Source organism: Lagenorhynchus albirostris, chromosome 19 (assembly GCF_949774975.1).
Source record: "Lagenorhynchus albirostris chromosome 19, mLagAlb1.1, whole genome shotgun sequence".
Lineage (NCBI taxonomy): Eukaryota > Metazoa > Chordata > Mammalia > Artiodactyla > Delphinidae > Lagenorhynchus > Lagenorhynchus albirostris.
Genome location: NC_083113.1, coordinates 3,081,501 through 3,099,911, shown reverse-complemented (window position 1 = coordinate 3,099,911; position 18,411 = coordinate 3,081,501). Strand labels below are relative to the sequence as shown.

At 45.0% G+C, this 18,411-nt stretch overlaps 1 protein-coding gene across 1 annotated transcript; it reads right to left on the bottom strand.

Annotated features, from left to right (window-relative positions):
* Positions 1–3,880: 3,880 nt before the first annotated feature.
* Positions 3,881–12,606, bottom strand: LOC132509356 (zinc finger protein 548-like). Its single transcript, XM_060130317.1, is given in 5 exon segments — positions 3,881–4,151; positions 4,154–5,677; positions 7,199–7,325; positions 8,901–9,125; positions 12,389–12,606. Coding segments are annotated over 5 exon segments (2,001 nt in total). The 5' UTR covers positions 12,404–12,606; the 3' UTR covers positions 3,881–4,041.
* Positions 12,607–18,411: the final 5,805 nt, after the last annotated feature.

Genomic DNA, 18,411 nt, shown 5'->3' with positions numbered 1-18,411 from the left:
GTGTTCAATAAACCTCTACTCAGTTTCAGGAACAGTGGTAGGTTCATGAGACACATCTGCAATAAGGTGGCCAGTTCTGTCTATACAGGGTATTTCCTATATTTAATGATTTTCGTTCCGGTTCCTATACTGATTTGTTAGGATGCCTTAAGTCTCTTGTAGTCCACTTTTTGTAATGGTTTGCAAAAAGTTGACACAGTGCAATTGTTTGATCAATATTGGAAATGATGGGCAGTCAACTATAAAACAGCATGTAATAACAGTTAAGCATGAGAGATATAAATTTTCCACTACTAGCAAAGAAGACGATAAAATAAGATTGTTATTAAGAAGAATGTGTGTGAAAAAGATTTTTAAAAATCAAAGGAGAAGTTGTAGTGGTCTTCCACACTGGACAGTATCATCTGTCCTCCAGCTCACAATGCTACTTACAGCCTGTGTCTCCATGAGGAATGTTCAGTGGACAAAGGAATCAAATAAATTGGATGAGACTACCCTGGAAACTATGAAACAAACTAAATGGAATATAGAGGGTAATTACAAGGAATTTTATAAACAAATACTACAAAACAAGGAAAAGTTAAGAAGCAAATTACCAGGTAAGTATACTTAAAGAGGTATGAAACTTAGTTATAATTTCCTTCAGAAACACAACAAATGATTTTTATATAAGTATGTCCTATGCAACATTTCCTTCTTATTTCAGTGTATATGTGCATAGGGAGTTAGAAATTTTCAAAATTTACTGAGCCAGATATTGTTTACTAAATCTAGCAAGCCTACTTTTCCACGTTATATTACCTAATAACCCTCTCAAGTAATTTCTGCTACTCATCCCCTCAATGGTAAATTCTGCATGTTGGGAGGACTTTTTCTTTAAGGGAGAAAAATTCCACCAGCAGAATAATATTATAAACCTGAATTGGGATATGAGACAGCCAATTGGTCATTTTGGGCTCCTCATGCCACTTAGAAAAAAAGTGAAATGCTCTACTGCCCAGGTGATGATGATTACTATTTTTTACTAGAGGAAACTGAGTTGCTGCTCTCAATGGAATCCTGGAGCACTATGTCCGGAATCTGGGGGATTCTCCAGGGAATGTGATGGTAAATCCATGTCCAAAAATAAACCTGCAACAACACAATGAAGGCAGGATCCCTTGGAGAGTCGGACCATTCTGGTTTTGAATTTTTGGTTCATCCACCAAATTAAAAAGCAAACCAAAACAAAGAAACCTCTGCCTGGCTGAAGGTCTGGCAAAGACAAAGGTGTAGGGTGGGTGATGGACAATGAGTGAAAATTAAAGTTCAACATGTGACCAGTTAAGAAAACAAGAAATCTCACTACTTTTTTTAGGTAGGAGAGATTGACTATACAAATTGGCAACGGGTACAGCAAATATAAAATAGAACTCAAGACTACTCTCAGGAACCTAATAAGAGTTGTTGATTTTCAGTATTTTCAGCTTTTTACTTGCTGTTAGGATGGAGTGATAACTTCCAGCTTCTTACACGCCAGGACAGAAAACGGAATTCCCTCTATCTGCTCTTATTTTCTTCATTTCTAGGGTCTTTGACTTATTTCTTAATAAGAATCTAAAACTCGTATGTCTAAAATTACACAAAAATAGGCACATTTAGATATTTTAAGTATCTTCTCTTAATGCCTCAAATCTCTAAATTTTGACTGTCATGAACTTCATGAAACAGAAAGACTTAAATTCAGATACAATTATCTTAAATTTTTCATTAAGTACATTGTGCACATTGGGACTTTAAAAATACAACCAGACAGTGGCCTCTGTGATTGTTTCCTAGCTCTCACTCTAAAACTATTCTCTTTTGATTTCCTGGTCTATAATGCCTGCTGACCTTTGTAAATTTTCATTTTCTCAAGAACCACCTGGTTTGAGGATTACATGATAAAAAGATGACAAGGAATTGTACCAGCAGACTGCCTTTTGTCTTGACGGCAACTCTTCACTGGGTCTCCAGCCTACTGGCCTACCCTGCAAATTTTAGACTTTGCTGGCTATCACAATCACATCAGCTAATTCCTTTAAAAATCTCTCTCTCCTTTCTCTGTCTCTACAAAAAATGCACGCACTCACACACATACACAGATGGTTCTATTTCACCGGAGATCCCAATATATCACAGAACTGAACACTTAAAATAATGAGATGATAAAGTGTATGTTAAGTGAATTTTACCACAACAAATGATTTTTAAAATTCCCTAAGAACCTTTATGACACAAAGATATAGCTTAAAGACACGACTAGAAAAAAGAAGCCAAATAAGAGAAAAATCTAGAACGATGTGTCAGTGGAAGCTTGTGTACGACGCAGATGGTTCAAAATTCTTTCTTTTATAATGAATTCATATGAAACTGAATTTCAGTTTAAATTAGTTTCAACTTCATTTCCCACTTTAAACAACTTTTTCTCATTGTCAGAAAACCACGTTTCTTACAAACAATGCAGCTCTAATACATAACAAAGCCTTCCTTATTTTTATTTAGTGTCATTCCTTTGCACACACATGAATAATACTAAAAATATATTCATGCACTCAGTGAAAACAGTCATAACAAGGAAACCTGTAGGATTCCCTTTATATGAAATTCTAGAAAATGGAAACTACAGTGTCTACCTGGAGATGGCAACTTGGGTAGGCTTGGGAGAGAGAATACAAAGTGGCTAATGGAAACTCCATTAAGTAATGGACACGTTCATTATTGTGACTTATTTTTGTTTTTGTTGTTGTTGCGGTACACGGATCTCTCACTGTTGTGGCCTCTTTCGTTGCAGAGCACAGGCTCCAGACGCGCAGGCTCAGCAGCCATGGCTCACGGACCTAGCCGCTCCGCGGCACGTGGGATCTTCCCGGACCAGGGCACGAACCCGTGTCCCCTGCATTGGCAGGCGGACTCAACCACTGCACCACCAGGGAAGCCCTCCTGACTTTGGTGATAGTCCCATTGTGCACACAGATGTGAAAATACATTTTACAATTTTAATATGAAATTGAGTATGTCAGTACCTCAATAAAGCTGTCAATAAATATTCCATATAAAATCTGGATCTCCTCTTTCTCTAAATAGCATCATATCAGGCAAATTTGTATTGACCATCAGAATCCTTCCCCACGTCTTAGGTCAATTCTGATTCCTTCTCAAAACAGAAGAAAATGCTGACAAGTGCTTCAACATGGGGAAATTATGCTAAGCTAAATAAGCCAGTTGCAAAGAGGTGAAAACTGTATGATTATACTTGTATAAAGCATCCAGAGTAATCAAATTAATCGACTGAGTGTAAAAAAGAGGTTGCCAGGTGAGGTAGGGAAGGAGTAGAAAGAGATGTTGTTTAAGAGGCATAGTTTCATTTCTGCAAGATGAAAAAAATTCTGGAGATTAGATGTGAATTTTTAAACACACTACACCCAACAATTTAAAAGGTAGAGGGTAAACTTTGTTACATATATTTTACCACAATCAAAGAAAAAACAACAGTTCTCAGGGACAGATTAGAGCAGACGTTTTGCTAAAGTCTTTCCACATTTGCAATACTCTCTCTGGTGTGAACTTTTTGGTGCTGAATGAGGTGGGAGTTTTGGCTGAACATATGCCCATATTTACTGCACTTAGACCTTTCTCCATTGTGAAATAGATGTTTAATGGAGTTGGAGTTTCACCTGAAGACTTCCATTCACTGTACTTAGAAGGCCTTCGTCTGGTGTGAACTCGATGTCTAACGAGTGGGGAGCTGTACCAAAACAACTTTCCATGCTCACTGTACTGAGAAGGCCCACTCCAACATAACTCATGAGGTACTTCTTCAGTGTTAGGAGTAGTACATAATTTACCATAACCTCTGTACTTGTAAGGTCTTTTGTTTTTTAATTGAAGTATAGTTGATTTACAATGTTTCAGGTGTACAGCAAAGTGATTTAGTTTATATATATATTATATATATATAATTCTTTTCCAAATTCTTTTCCATTATAAGTTATTACAAGATACTGAATATAATTCCCTGTGCTATACAGTAGGCCCTTTCATAAGGCCTTTACCACTGTGAATTCTCTGCTTCATGAGGTTGGAGTTGTATCTAATGAATTCCCCACATTCACAGCACTCATATTGTCTTCAGTGTGGATTTTCTGGTGATGAACAAGGTGGGACTTCCTAATGAAGGCTTTCTGACATCTGCTGCACTCATAAGGCCTTTCTCCAGTATGGATTTTCTGATGCTCAACAAGTATATGCTTGTGGCTAAAGGCTTTCCCACACTCTCTGCACTCATAAGGCCTCTCGCCTGTGTGATTTCTCCAATGTTTAATGAGGTTGGAGTTGTATCGAAAGAATTTCCCACATTCGCTGCACTCGAAAGGCCTCTCTCCACTGTGAACTCTCTTATGTCTAATGAGTCTGCAGTGGTACCTAAATGCCTTTCCACATTCACTGCACTCGTAAGGCCTTTCTCCAGTGTGATTTTGCCAATGTTTAATGAGTTTGGACTTGGACCTAAAGTATTCCCCACACAAGCTGCACTCATAAGGCCTTTCTACAGTATGAACTCTTTGATGTCTAATGAGGGTGGATGTGTACCTAAAGAATTTCCCACATTCAGTGCACTCATAAGGCCTTTCTCCAGTGTGAACTCTCTGGTGTTTAATGAGTGTGGAATTATACCTAAAATATTTCCCACATTCATTACACTTATAAGGCCTTTCTGAAGTATGAACTCTCTGATGTCTAATGAATGTGGAGCTGTACCTGAAAAATTTCCCACATTCGCTGCACTTATAAGGTCGTTCTCCACTGTGAACTCTCCCATGCCTTACCAGTCTATAGTTGTACCTAAAGAATTTTCCACATTCTCTGCACTCATAAGGCCTTTCTCCATTGTGTTTTCTCTGATGTTTCATGAAGTTGGCATTGTACTTGAAGAATTCCCCACATTTGCTGCACTCATAAGGGCTCAATCCAGTGTGAACTCTCTGATGACTAATGAGTGTGGAGTTGTACCTAAAGCATTTCCCACATTCACTGCACTGAAAAGGCCTTTCTCCAGTATGGATTCTCTGGTGCTGAACAAGGTGAAACTTTCTAATGAAGGCCATCCCACATTTGCTGCACTCATAAGGCCTTACACCAGTGTGGATTTTCTGGTGCTCAACAAGGATCTGTTTTTGACGGAAGGCTTTCCCACACTGAGTGCACCTGTAATCACTCTGCCCACTATCAAAAGCTTCCCCACACTCAGTGTCCCTGTGTGGCTTCCCCGCATTATGAGGGGTCGGCTGCTTCAGAAGGCCTATGCTGCCTGGGAAGTCCTTTCTTTCTCTGCTGCATGTCAAGGTCCTCTCTGCCGAGTGAATGTTGCTGTTGGTAAGAAATGAAGGCTGCCCCTCATCCCTTCTGGAAAGTTTGTCTCTAATCTGCTCCTTCTGGTGCTGGAAAAGGTTTGCCCCACAAATATACAGCCCTTCATCAGGGTACATTCCGTCATGCTCAGGTAGGTGCAAATGGTCTTTGGACAGTGGGTCACACATCTCATAGGGCTGGGCCTTCTTGGTGGATGGATCTGGCTTTGGAGTCCCAACCTCTGACATCCCTACAGAAACACTTTGCTCAGAAGGTGCCTCCTCATCCTGTGCTCCATGCCAACAACCTGTAAGCAGAGAAATGCCGATGAAGTGCATGATTATTTTGGTAGAAGGGGCAGCCCCATCAGAAATGACACACCGAAGACTAAAGCCAGAGAGAGGAAGGTCTGCTGTGCAGAGATGGGCCTGCATAGCTCCCATGATGAGAGAGCCCTGACAATAGGCAAGGACTGAAGGATGAGTTACTGTCTCAGTCCATTTCGGATGCTATGACAAAATACCAGAGACTGGCTGGCTTATAAAACCAGAAAGTTATTTCTCACACTTCTGGAGACTTGAACCCACAGATCAGCCTGTACTCTCCTGGGTTGCAGACTTCTCATAGTGTCCTCACATGTTGGAAAGAGCTAGGAGGCTCTGTGGGGTCCCTTTCATAAAGGCACAAATCTCATTCATGAGGGCTCTTCCCTCATGATCTAATCACCCCAAAGGCCCCATCTCCTAATACTGTCACTGCATGGGGTTTTCAACATATGGAACATGGGGGAACACAAACATTCACACCAGAGCAGGGAGGAGAGGCAGGCCTCCAAGTCAACATGGCCATGGCTACTGGTGACAGATGAGCACTGTGTCGAAGGTTGTGCCCAGACCTACAAATACTTGATGCAAAAGAAATGCTAAAGTTCAAGGACTATAAAAGGATACCTGCAGACCTCACGATATCTTACATATAGGTCAAATGTTGAACATTGCAAAGGGAGCAATGAAACAGAACATGTGACAAGTGAGAGTCACAAAAGTGTGGTTGGAGTGTGACAGAAGAAATAAGAGTGGGGAAGAAATGAGGTGTGGCACTTGTCCAAGCATCAATCAATAGTGAACGCAGGACAGATTCCAAGCTCTGACATCACACCATTTCCCAGGACCTCACACCAAGCCCGGGTACTTCTGAGTGTCTCCTGCCATTGATGTAGTAGTGACCACACTAGACTAGCAGGTACCCAGAGTCCTCCCCATTGCTGCAGGTGAGCATTGATGTGGCACCTGAAAGAGGTTAGTCTTACGTGAAAGACAGAAAAAGAAGGGGCCAGCACATGTAGACAGAGATCCAACACAGGGCTTTCGGCATTCTAAAATTATAAGAACTTCACAGGGGAGACTGTAGTAACAATCAGTGGTTCCCCAAATTAGTAATTAGGTTGGTGCTAAAATTCCTGGCACAGAAGGCCCTAAGAAAAGTCAGCAAGAGGGAGGGGTAAGGCCTGGCACAACAAGAGTCCAAGCATCTAGATTGAGGACCCAACCAAGAACAGGCCAAGTCTGAAGGGGTCTCAGACAAAATCTAGATTTCTGACCCCTGAGCCCTATCTTGGAAGGACTCAGAGTAGAAGAGATGGGGCTCCCTGAGGAGAAAAATGACACTGTACACACAGTCCAGCCCCGGCACCAACAACACATATGCCAGGAAACCAGGAAAGGAAGCAGTATCCGTGGTCTCAGTGTGGGGAGTACAGAGCTGCCCCCTGGGAAAAGGGAAAGAACAGAGCACAGCTCAGGGAACTGGCTGAGCTTGTGGACCTTACCTAGGGAGGTCACAAGTGCAAAGTTCTCCATCATCACAGCATGGTACAAGTGTCTCTGAGCTTCATCAAGGAGGCCCCACTCCTCCTGGGAGAAATACACAGCCACGTCCTCAAAGACCACACGGTCCTGCCAAAATTGGAAGAGTTTGGTTCATGGACAGCTTCTTGTTTCAACTATATTTTTGTGGATTCTGTATTTATCTATTTGCCATCCATTAATTACAGGGCTAAACTAATGCCCAAATTTGTTTACATCTCCCTTGCAATCCAGAGCCCATACTCTCAACCAACTCCTTAACTAACTCTCACGAACCAGGTCAGTATTTCCCCTGCCCTAAAGCAGCCCAGGGCCAGGTAACAGACAGCTGGGGACAGTTCCCATACCCCAGGTACACAGAATTATACAAACTAGTCACCCATAAACTTTTCATCCAATCCTCCCTGCATTTCCCTCAAAAGTCTAATAAAGGCTCTGACCTTTGGTGTCCCTTAGCTTGTGCTCACGCCTCCTGACCGAATCTGGTGCTTCTAGAGGTAGCTCTGTTACATAGTGTACCTCCTCCTCTTGGGAAATATAAGTAATAAAACTGTCTTTTAATGTCATTGGCCTCTCTGTATCATGACTCACTCGTCTCCACTAGTTAAAATCCTGTGGGTGCAATCACTGATGCACTTCCCTTTCCAGGACCTTCAGCCCTCCCCCTACACATCCATCCCTGCTCATCCTCCTCCCACACGTCCCACCATGGAATATATACCAGGTCCCAGTGGCACCAGTGCCTGCTCTCTCCTTATTACCATTGATCACTGTGTCCGGCACACAGCATAAAACACATGGGGGAGGGAGCAGAAAACCACCACCTAAGGTGTGGAACTGCATGCATGGCCCTACCCCTCTCCTGCCACACAGTTTCCCTGGGGTTCCCCAGGTGTTGACCCTCAGACACATTCAGACTCGTCCCTGTCCTCAAACACCCAGTGCCAGGGCCCAGGGCCAACCATTCACACTCCTTGTTACCTGCATCTCACTCGTTGGACTGCACCTTCCTCATGACTCTAACCCTTCCACAGTGACAGTTCCACAGACAGCCCCAGCCCACACCATAGGCACTTCCTTCACCTCCTTATAGGGCATTCTGCACATGGAATCCAGGCAGTGAATGGAAATGCATCCAGCATTCATCTCAGCCCAGTCCTGCCCCTGAACACCAAAGTCCCCTGGGGCCAGGGCTTGCCCAAAGCCCTTCTTAGAAGGCCTCACCACCTGGCCCTGTTTCTTCCTTCCTCCCCAGCCACCCTTTTTATGTGAGACCTCATGTCCCCTTAGCCCTCTCCCTCTTCCGTGTTGCACAAACTGTCCCATAAGCAGTCAGCACCTTCTCTCCTCACATGAAGCCCAGGTACACCGACCTCCCCACCCACACTGTGACTGCACCCTAAGTCTAGCGACTCTCCTAGCTGATCCCATTTCCTCCCTCAACATCCATCTCATGTTCGCTCTGGCCTCAGAAGACTCTCATGCCTACATCCCGCTGTCATGCACAGACAAGAACACTCTGCTCCCTCATCTGTCTTCGTGATGCGCATCACCACCAGCCAGGTACCCAACCCACAGACTTAGTCCTAAGGCCCTTCATTCTCACTCCTTGTCCTCTAGTGGCATCACCACCATAAACTAGAAATGATGCCGCCTAAATCTTACCTTCGGCTTCATCGTAGTCCACACAGCCACTCTGTTGTGGCTGTCTCCATCCTGAATACGTCCTCTGAACTCCAGCCCTCTGTGTAAAAGTGCCCACTCAACACCTCCCCTTGGGAGTTTCTGGAACATTTGTGACGTGGACAAAAATGGACTCTCCTTATTCCACCTGCAAATTCCTCCTAAAGCTGACTTTGCCCATTTTAGTTGATGAGGCATCCATCCTTCCTAACAAGTCCAGAAACATGAAGTCATCCCCAATTCTTCCTATCAGCCCACTTTCTTGAGTCCCTCACTCTCCATTAGATAAAATATGGACAGTACAATACTGTAAATCATCTATACTTCAATTAAAAATATACTGATACATTTTAAAAAATAAATAAAACACGGGCAGCTCTAGTTCAAAACACATCCAGAAAACAACCACTCCCTACTTCCATAGCCACCACTCGGATGTAGCCACCACCAACATTCACCTAGATGACTGCAGAAATTCCCCTCAGGTCTCCCTACCTTCACTCCGTTGTCTGTCTTTTATTCTACAGCCAGAGGGAATCTGTTAAAACATGAGTCATAGCACCTTCCTCCTCTGCTTCAAACCTTCCATACCTCCCATCAACCTGAGATGAGAGAACCAGGACCTCAGGCTATCATTCAAGGTCTGATACCTGTGAACCCCTATCCCAGCTCCCCATTCCCACCAGATATAACAGAGACCTGCAGTTCTCTGAACATCCCACCTCAGTATCACCTGCAACTGTCTGAACATTCAGAATCCTGAATGTAGTCAGGACTGTCTGCCACATCTTACCCCATCAATTGTCAGAAATGGAACTATTCTATATAACCTGGGACTAAATATAGGATCCTGGACCTGGTGAAAGCACAGGGTCTACAGAGGCAAGAGACAAAAAAGGGATAGAAGTCCTGGGACACTACCGTTCCCTGAGGGCATACAGATCAGGATGATAAAACTATCAGGGTGATAATTGGGATGGGTGAGAGGTGGGACCCCTCCATTCACCTGTACAGGGTCCATAAGCATTTCTGCCACTGCCATGGGACCCTGGGGGAAGGAAGCCATGTGAAATGGGTAACAGTGGCAGGATCCTACAGCAGAGCTGGACCACAACTTCTGCCCTACCCTGGTGTAATTAGATCTCAGCCTGAGAGTCTAAGCTCAGTTCCTCACAAAACAGTATTGTCTCTTACTAGCTGAGTGACACTGGAGAAGGGTTAAACCTCCCTGAGCGTCAGGGAAAAGAAAAAGTTTATGAAGATTAAGAATGCTTCCAACCTCACAGGGGTCATATTGTTATCTAACGTAAGGAGAACATACCATGTGTCAGCTATGACTGACCATAGGAACAACGGTTTTGTATATATTTTCAGTGCAACTGAAGTGATACAGTTTTGAAAACTGGGGTCTTTATTTTTACTGCTTTTTTAAGATCTCAGAGGATGTCATATATAAAACTTTGCATTGTTAAGCAAATACCTAGAGGTAAATCAATGCCAAGCCAATTACAAATTGTTTGCATAAATTTAACTGAGTGAACAGGCTTATTTCTAATTACCTATGTGTATGTATTTAGAGGAATATTGATAAATTAGTGTTTAAATTAATTTTCATACATTCTTTTTGCGGTACGTGGGCCTCTCACTGTTGTGGCCTCTCCCGTTGCGGACGCGCAGGCTCAGCGGCCATGGCTCACGGGCCTAGCCGCTCCGCGGCATGTGGGATCTTCCCAGACCGGGGCATGAACCCGTGTCCCCTGCATCGGCAGGCAGCTTCTCAACCACTGCGTCACCAGGGAAGCCCTCATACATTCTTAAGTTAATAAGTTGTAGCAAGGGGCTGAGCAGGCAGGTCAGCTATTAGTTCATTCAGCAACCAGGCCTACCCATTAAATAATCCTCAAAAGGGAGCAGTGGATCATCCCTCTTGCCCTGAGGGTTGCAGGTGAGCTGGCAGTGCCCTCGTCTAGGACCCACTGGCTGCACCACTCTGGCTCACCTTCCCCTTGCTCTATCAGGAGTGGCCCTGAGGATCAGTAGAGCCTGCAAGTGGAGAACCCACACCAGCACACACTGCAGGCTCCACAGAAGGGGCGTTCCTTACCCCATCCAGGCCTCCCTTCCTACAGACACAGGCCAGAAGCCCTCCTATGTCAGGTCTGCTCTTTTCTGAAGGGAGCACCAGGGATGCCAGCACCCAGCCCTCATGTCCTCCCCTCAAACTCTCGCCCCTCCCTCACCACAGGGCCCATCTCATGTAACAATCTTAAGCCTCCCTGGTGACGCAGTGGTTGAGAATCCGCCTGCCAATGCAGGAGACACAGCTTTGAGCCCTTGTCCAGGAAGATCCCACATGCCGCGGAGCAACTAGGCCCGTACGCCACAACTACTGAGCCCGCGCTCTAGAGCCTGCAAGCCACAACTACTGAGCCCACGTGATGCAACTACTGAAGCCCGTGCACCCTAGAGCCCATGCTCTGCAAGAAAAGAAGCCACTGCAATTAGAAGCCCACGCACCACAACGAAGAGTAGCCCCTGCTCACCACAACTAGAGAAAGCCCGCGTGAAGCAACAAAGACTCAATGCAGCCAAAAATAAAAACAAACAAACAAAACAATCTTAAGCCTCCCTCCTCAATCTGATCCCCAGGCCATGCCCTGGTCCAGTCCACACCCTCCATACCTTTGATATTTCCAACACTGTCCCCTTCCTCTACTTCCAGACTTTATGTTCACCTCCACATATGGTATCTCCATTTGGTGACATCTCCATCTTGATACATGTCAGGATCAACATGTCCAATTACAACTCATGATCTTCCCCCCGAACCTGCTCCTCGCGCTGACTTCCTCATCTCCCCACTTTCAGATGTTCAGGCAAAAAAATTTGGATGGTACTTCATTCCCTACTTTTGCTTACAACTGTATTTTATGCAGCAGGAAATCCCATTTACTCCAAGTTTGAGATTTCTCCAGAATCTCATCCCATCTCCCAATGTCGCACTACCTTCCTGGCCCAGCCCCTGCCATAATTCTCCTGGGGTCTATCGCGGTGGTCTCTTCAGCAATCTCCCTGCCTCCATTCGCATCCTATTCTCCCAATTTTTAACTCCTAACTCTGAACACGGTTCTCCCATCCCCAATCCCTTCACAACCTTCCATGGATTCTACCTGCTCAGGTTGCCGTTTCAGGTGAGACACCTCGTCCCCCTCTGTCCCCGACAAAAGGGACCCCAGGTTTCCCCAATGCTTCCGACTCCGTAGCACCTGCAATCCGTGCACCGGCGGCCCCGAGGGTACTCTCTCCCTCACCCCAGTCCACTGGTGGAAAAGGGACCCCTCCCAAGGCCGCCCTCTGTTCTGGACTCTGGGGCTGACCGGCAAGGAATTGAGCGGACCCACCTCCTTCCGGATTTGGGACTCGGAGGCGGGGGTCGGGCCGGGTGGGGGCTCGGGAGACGCAGCACCCACCTGAGCCGGCCTCATCAGGGCCGCCTCCGTCACCGGCAGGTGGGAAGAACGGAGCCGGGAGAGGCGGCGAGCGGGGCGGGAACTAGGGCACCGTCGTCAACTACGGGCGCAGGGGGCCTCACAGCCGCCTCTGGGCAGCGGGGCCAACTTCTCTCCTCCGGCTCTTCGCTCCGTCACCTCGGTGCCCACCAAGCGACGCCGACACCCTGAACCGGTGAACAGCCCGACAACCACCCAACCACTACCAGAGACAACGCCGGAAGTCCCGCCCCCAGGCGATGAGCACGCACGTATGCGTCCCCCCCTAAGCTTTCATTGGCTCAGTCACCGCCGCTTCGCACCGTAGCTGCTTCTGGGTAATGTAGTTTCCGCTGCCATCACTTATGTCTAAGATCTGAGCAGAACTCACTCCCTAAGTGGCTGGTAGTGGCTTTGAGACTCCTTCAGGGGCTCTGAGAAGCGGAGTTTCCTGTCTCCAACGGTGGGCGGGGCGTCCCCTTATCTTAAAGGGGACGCACCCAGATTTCTGGAGAGCAGTCCAGGAATACTTACAGAAAGTTTAGTGACGTGTTATTTCAGACTGTGAAACAGAGCAAGTTCCCAAATCTACACATCCAAAGGGACACACTATATTATAATGATACTCTATGTGCACTCATGGCTGTCAGCTATGCTGTCGCTTTTCAACAACTTGAAACCTAACAGGTCCCTATGAGACTTTCCTAGAACAGATTCCTCACCCCCATCCCATGTCCTCTGACTGCCTGTTGTCTGTAGAAAAAGTGTAGCCTCCTAGGCCTCCCGGAGGCAGGAAAGACAGGGACAGGCCCAAGGACAGCCTCTTCATGCATAAGGATTAAGCAGAATAAAAACCACCTACTTGTTTTGCACTTAATGCGACCATGGTGCATGGAGGAATGGCTGGGGTGTTTTTTTTTGGCGGTGCTGCGCTCTTGTGGGATTTTAGTTCCCCGACCAGAGACAGAACCCCAGCCCACGACAGTGGAAGCGCCGTGTCCTGACCACTGGACAGCCAGGGAATTCCCTGGAATGGCATCTAAAACAGAAACTTTGCAACATCTCAGCAAGGAACTCTTGACGGTGAAAACCATGGAGCCAGCGTGTGCTTTGAGGTAGGAGATAGATAGGCTTCGGGGTAACCTGCTGCAACTGGTTTCATGCTGACCCTTTTGATAAACTACTGTTGGGACTAGGAGCCCTAATTGGATGAAAGATGAGAGGGTCCACCCCAGCCTCCACATTCTTGTGGTCAAGATTTCCCAGCCCCACACATGCGCAGAGGGGGTTCTCAAGTCGTCCTCTAGTAACTTTGGCTACATTGTAATATCATTATAATATCATTAGCATTGCAATTTTGACACCCACCCCCAATAGGTTTTGCTTAGGTGTTCTTGGGAAAGATTCAAAATGGAGCCTGGTGGAAGCCCAAATAAGGAATTGCAGATGACACTATCGTAGGGGAGGGAAAAGGGGAGTCACCCTGGCCCAAACCCTGGAAGATTAACCCCATACTAACAACCTAAGCTGCCCCTATTGCACGCAGCTCACTCCGTGAGCTCGCCTTGTGCTTTCCCACATGTACTGTGCTTCTAATGAATTCTGTGCCTGCCTTGCAATCTTAGTCTCTTTGTTGAATTCTTTCTCCAAAGAAAACAAAGACCGAGATCCTCTCGTTAGCTAAAATCATTCCCTGAGTTCCAGAGAGTAAATTTAATCACAGAAGTGAGAAAATCCAGAAGGGAAGTAAAACAGTCAAACAAGACAAAATAATAATTGTTTACTTGTTAAACAAAGTCAAGGACTTTTAGTTCCTCTTCAAGGGTTATAGATAATATTCTGAGCCATGACCTTTGAGCTCTTTTACAGATACTGAAACCTGCACCAAGTGGGAAAAATGATCTACATGCAGCCTGCAAGCACATAAACACCAGAATGGTTGGAACCAGAAGGTTGGTGATGTTGACTCCAGATTACCTCACCACCAACCAATCAGAAGAATGTCCACGAGCTGATCACACACCCTACAACCCCCTCCCTCATCCTATCTTTGAAAACCTTTCCCTGGAAGCCTTTGGGGAGTTCGGGTCTTTTAAGTACTAGCTGCCCTGAATTCCTTGCTTGGCACCCTGCAATGAACACTGCACTTTCCTTTACCACAACCCGATGTCAGCAGATTGGCTTTCCTGCCTATGGGCAAGTGGACCCAATTTTGCTTCGGTAACAGACTGAAGCTCTGTATTCGGTTTAATGACCTTCAGCATATTTGGTCCAGGACAAGAAAGAAAAGACTTCAGATAGAGCCATGGTAGGGATTATGGAGGAAGAATGACAGGAAATGCAGAATTGCTTGAAAGGGTGAAACTGTGACTCTGGTTCCCAGAAAAACAGCTTTTCTGGCTGTACAGTCAGTGATTCTGTTTGAACCTAGTGAACAACACGTTTCTTCAAACAATATTTATTACTCCATATCTGAGATATTTTCCAATTCTTTTAAGAATCTGAAACCTACCTGAAAAAGAATAGTGATCTATCACATTCCATCTTCTGCTGGGACACTGTGTGATCTTTTAATAGTCAGAGCACGTGTACAAGGGGAGCACCTTGCCCCCAAGACAAATGTGTGGGATTCTAGTCTCTCCTTTTCTTGCTAGGAAGTTATTTATCACTTCACCTCAAATTGCAGCAGCAGTGTCTTCACAGGGAATTTAAATTATCTGAGAAAAACACTTGTGAAATGGAAATTACTGAAAGGTATTATTGATTATGTAGTTATTAAAATAAAGCAGCAGAAATAGTTCTAGAAAAGCATATGTGTGACATGTAAAAAAAAAAGTTAAGATCTTAGCCAAGTTTAAGCAAGAGATAGTGAAGTCTGAAAAGCAAGAAAATGAAGCTGAGCCTGTGGCTTTTCTCTCCAAAATGTGCTTCTTTTTAATACTTGAAAACATGGCTCATTAACTGCTTGGAGTGATAGATTGAGACAATCTTTTGAAAGTCTTGCCAGAAACGTGAGAATGAATACGGAAGCTATGTTGTAGTGTGTATTTACTGTTCTAAGAAATGTTCAGTGAGCACCTACTGGGTTTTAGGCACAATTGTAGGTGAATGTGACACATGTGGAATAGGTTTGCCGGCTGCTCTGTGTATGCAGGAATGTTGCATATTTCCTAAAATTCTGTATTTGTCTATTTAGCATTCTTTTGTGGCAAGGCCAAATAAATCATTTCTCTCTCTTGCAATTCAGTTTTCACAGGCTCTCAAATATATTGTATATTTAATATTAATATTACATATTATAAACACCCCTAGGACAAACCCTAACATGTGTTTTTTCTTCTTGCTAAATAAGGGATGTGTCCACCTAGGTATTCTGTGCTTCTTTAGCCATAAAAGCATTGTAGAAATTAAGTAACCTCCACTAAGGAAAAGTAAAAATAAGATAAATTCCCTAAGAAAAGGACATAGAAAACGGACCCAGTGTGTCTAACAGAGACCCAAAATAAAATGGAGTCGGGAGGGAGGGGCCTTCCTCCCCACCCCCGCTGGGCAGCTCCACTGTCCGCTTCTTGATTCTAAAATATTTCTAGCGCAATGATGACCCCCTTCTCTCCTTGGCCTAGGGCAGCCCGCCCCCTCCATAGAAGGGCTGTTGATCCAAGCAGAGAGGCCCAAGGGGTCAATCTGGAAAGGCCAGCAGAGGCCTCTCCCAATACTCTTGGGGACAAAATATATTTAATGGTTAAGGGACTCGTCCCAAGTCTGACAGCTAGAACAGTAGAAAGGGCCAGAAACCCTCCCACACAATCTTGAACCTACTCCAGGACTAGGATCCGAGGGTAGTTGATCTGCACCGTTGATTCAGTATAGTTCAGAACTCCGCCATGGCATAGATATTTTTATTTATTTATTTATTGACTGCACCATGCGGCACTCGGGATCTTAATTCCCCGACCAGGGATCGAACCTGTGACCCCTGCAGTGGAAGCACGGAGTCCTAACCACTGGACTGCCAAGGAATTCCCCGGATTTTTTTTATAAATTTATTTTATTTATTTTTGGCTGCATTGGGTCTTCACTGCTGCACACAGGCTTTCTCTAGTTGTGGTGAGCGGGGGCGACTGTTGCAGTGTGCGGGCTTCTCATTGCAGTGGCTTCTCTTGTTTGGAGCACAGGCTCTAGGCACGTGGGCTTCAGTAGTTGTAGTACACGGGCTCAGTAGTTGTGGCTAGCGGGCTCTAGAGTGCAGGCTTAGCAGTTGTGGTGCATGGGCTTAGCTGCTCTGCGGCATGTGGGATCTTCCCGGACCAGGGCTTGAACCCGTGTCCCCTGAATTGGCAGGCGGATTCTTAACCACTGTGCCACAAGGGAAGCCCTCCCTGGATATTTTTAAAAGAAAAAAAAGTTTTCTTTTCTCCCTTTTCCTGAATATATGGTAAAATTCCAAGTCTTCATCACTGCCTTTCCTTTGGAACCACATCTAAAAGAGAGTAGCTTGTCCTACACTGGTCTACACTTATGGCTAAATTTTCCTGTATTCCTAACTGTTCTGTATATGCTGCATTTAGACTTACTTATGGCAAAGAAGGCATTCTTTTAAATGAAAACAAATCTCAAGAAATCAAGAAGATATATAAAAGCTACATACACCTAAAAATCTCTGAATTCAGGTCCCATTTTCTGTTACATAGGAGTGAACAGAACTCCCACACCCACCCTTTTTTAATATAATAAAAGGGCCTTAGCATGGTTGCAACTGTCATCACTACAGTAAGCTGGTTTATAGATGTTTTCCATTGAATATCACAATAAAGAGTACCTTGTGCTATGAAAAAATTAAATAAAATGGAGTCAGGCAGTCACGACAGACCTGGTGTTCAGTCATGTACTCTGTGTTCTTAGAAAAACCATGACCAAAAACTGTAAGGACTTCAGATTCTGCTAAGGGTCCTACCTAGAATAGTCCCTGAGGAGAAGCTCTGATAACAGCCAATCATCAAAAACTTGAAGTCAAGCTGCATATGTTACTGAACCAAACTTGGGTCCACTTGCCCCATGCACGGTAATGCCAATCTACTGACACTGGGTTGTGGTGAAGGAAAGTACCAGGTTTATTGCAGGGCACCAAGCAAGGAGAATGGGTACCTTATGCTCAGAAGATCTGAACTCCCTGATGGGCTTTCAGGGAAGGGTTTTTAATGACAGGAGAGGGTCACAGGGTGTGTGATCAGCTCATGAACAATTCCTGATTGGTTGATGGTTAGGTAACAGGGTGGTATTTCAGAAATCTCAATTATCAATTACCTGGCTCCAACCTGTCTGGTGGTAGCATGCAGTGAACTTCCTCCACCTGGTGGGGGTTTTAGTATCTGCAAAACAACTCAAGGATATGGCTCAAGATATTATCTACAGGCTTTGAGAAGGAACTAAAGGTCCTTGACTTTGTTTCATGGCTAAACTATCATCATTTTGTCTCACTTGAATGCTTTCCTTTGTTTCTACATTTTCTTACTTCTCTGATTAAATTTGTTCTTTGGAACTGAAAGAAGGCCTAAAAGGCTAAAACTTTCCAACAAGTAAGAGGCAGGGGACACAGGGGTGGGGAGTTCTCTTCATGGGAAGGCCATACAGGGTCCTGCTCCATTTCACAAGGGCTTGTGGTCAAGCTGCAAGGACCATCCATTCCCTTTACAAGTCTGCCAACTGTGGCTTTTGTAGGTTTTGCTTTTAAAAATTCCTCACCCCCTTCACCACCCCTCCCAAACGTAGTTTCATTTATAGCTGAAGGCTGTACATCTCTGGTTTGCAAACCTTGTGAACGATAAGCTGTCCTTTTGCTTTAAGATAACCCTTGGGTCTTCCCTGGTGGTGCAGTGGTTGAGAATCCTCCTGACAATACAGAGGACATGGGTTCAAGCCCTGGTCTAGGAAGATCCCACATGCCATGGAGCAATTAAGCCCGTGCACAACAGGTGCTGAGCCTGTGCTCTAGAACCCACGAGCTA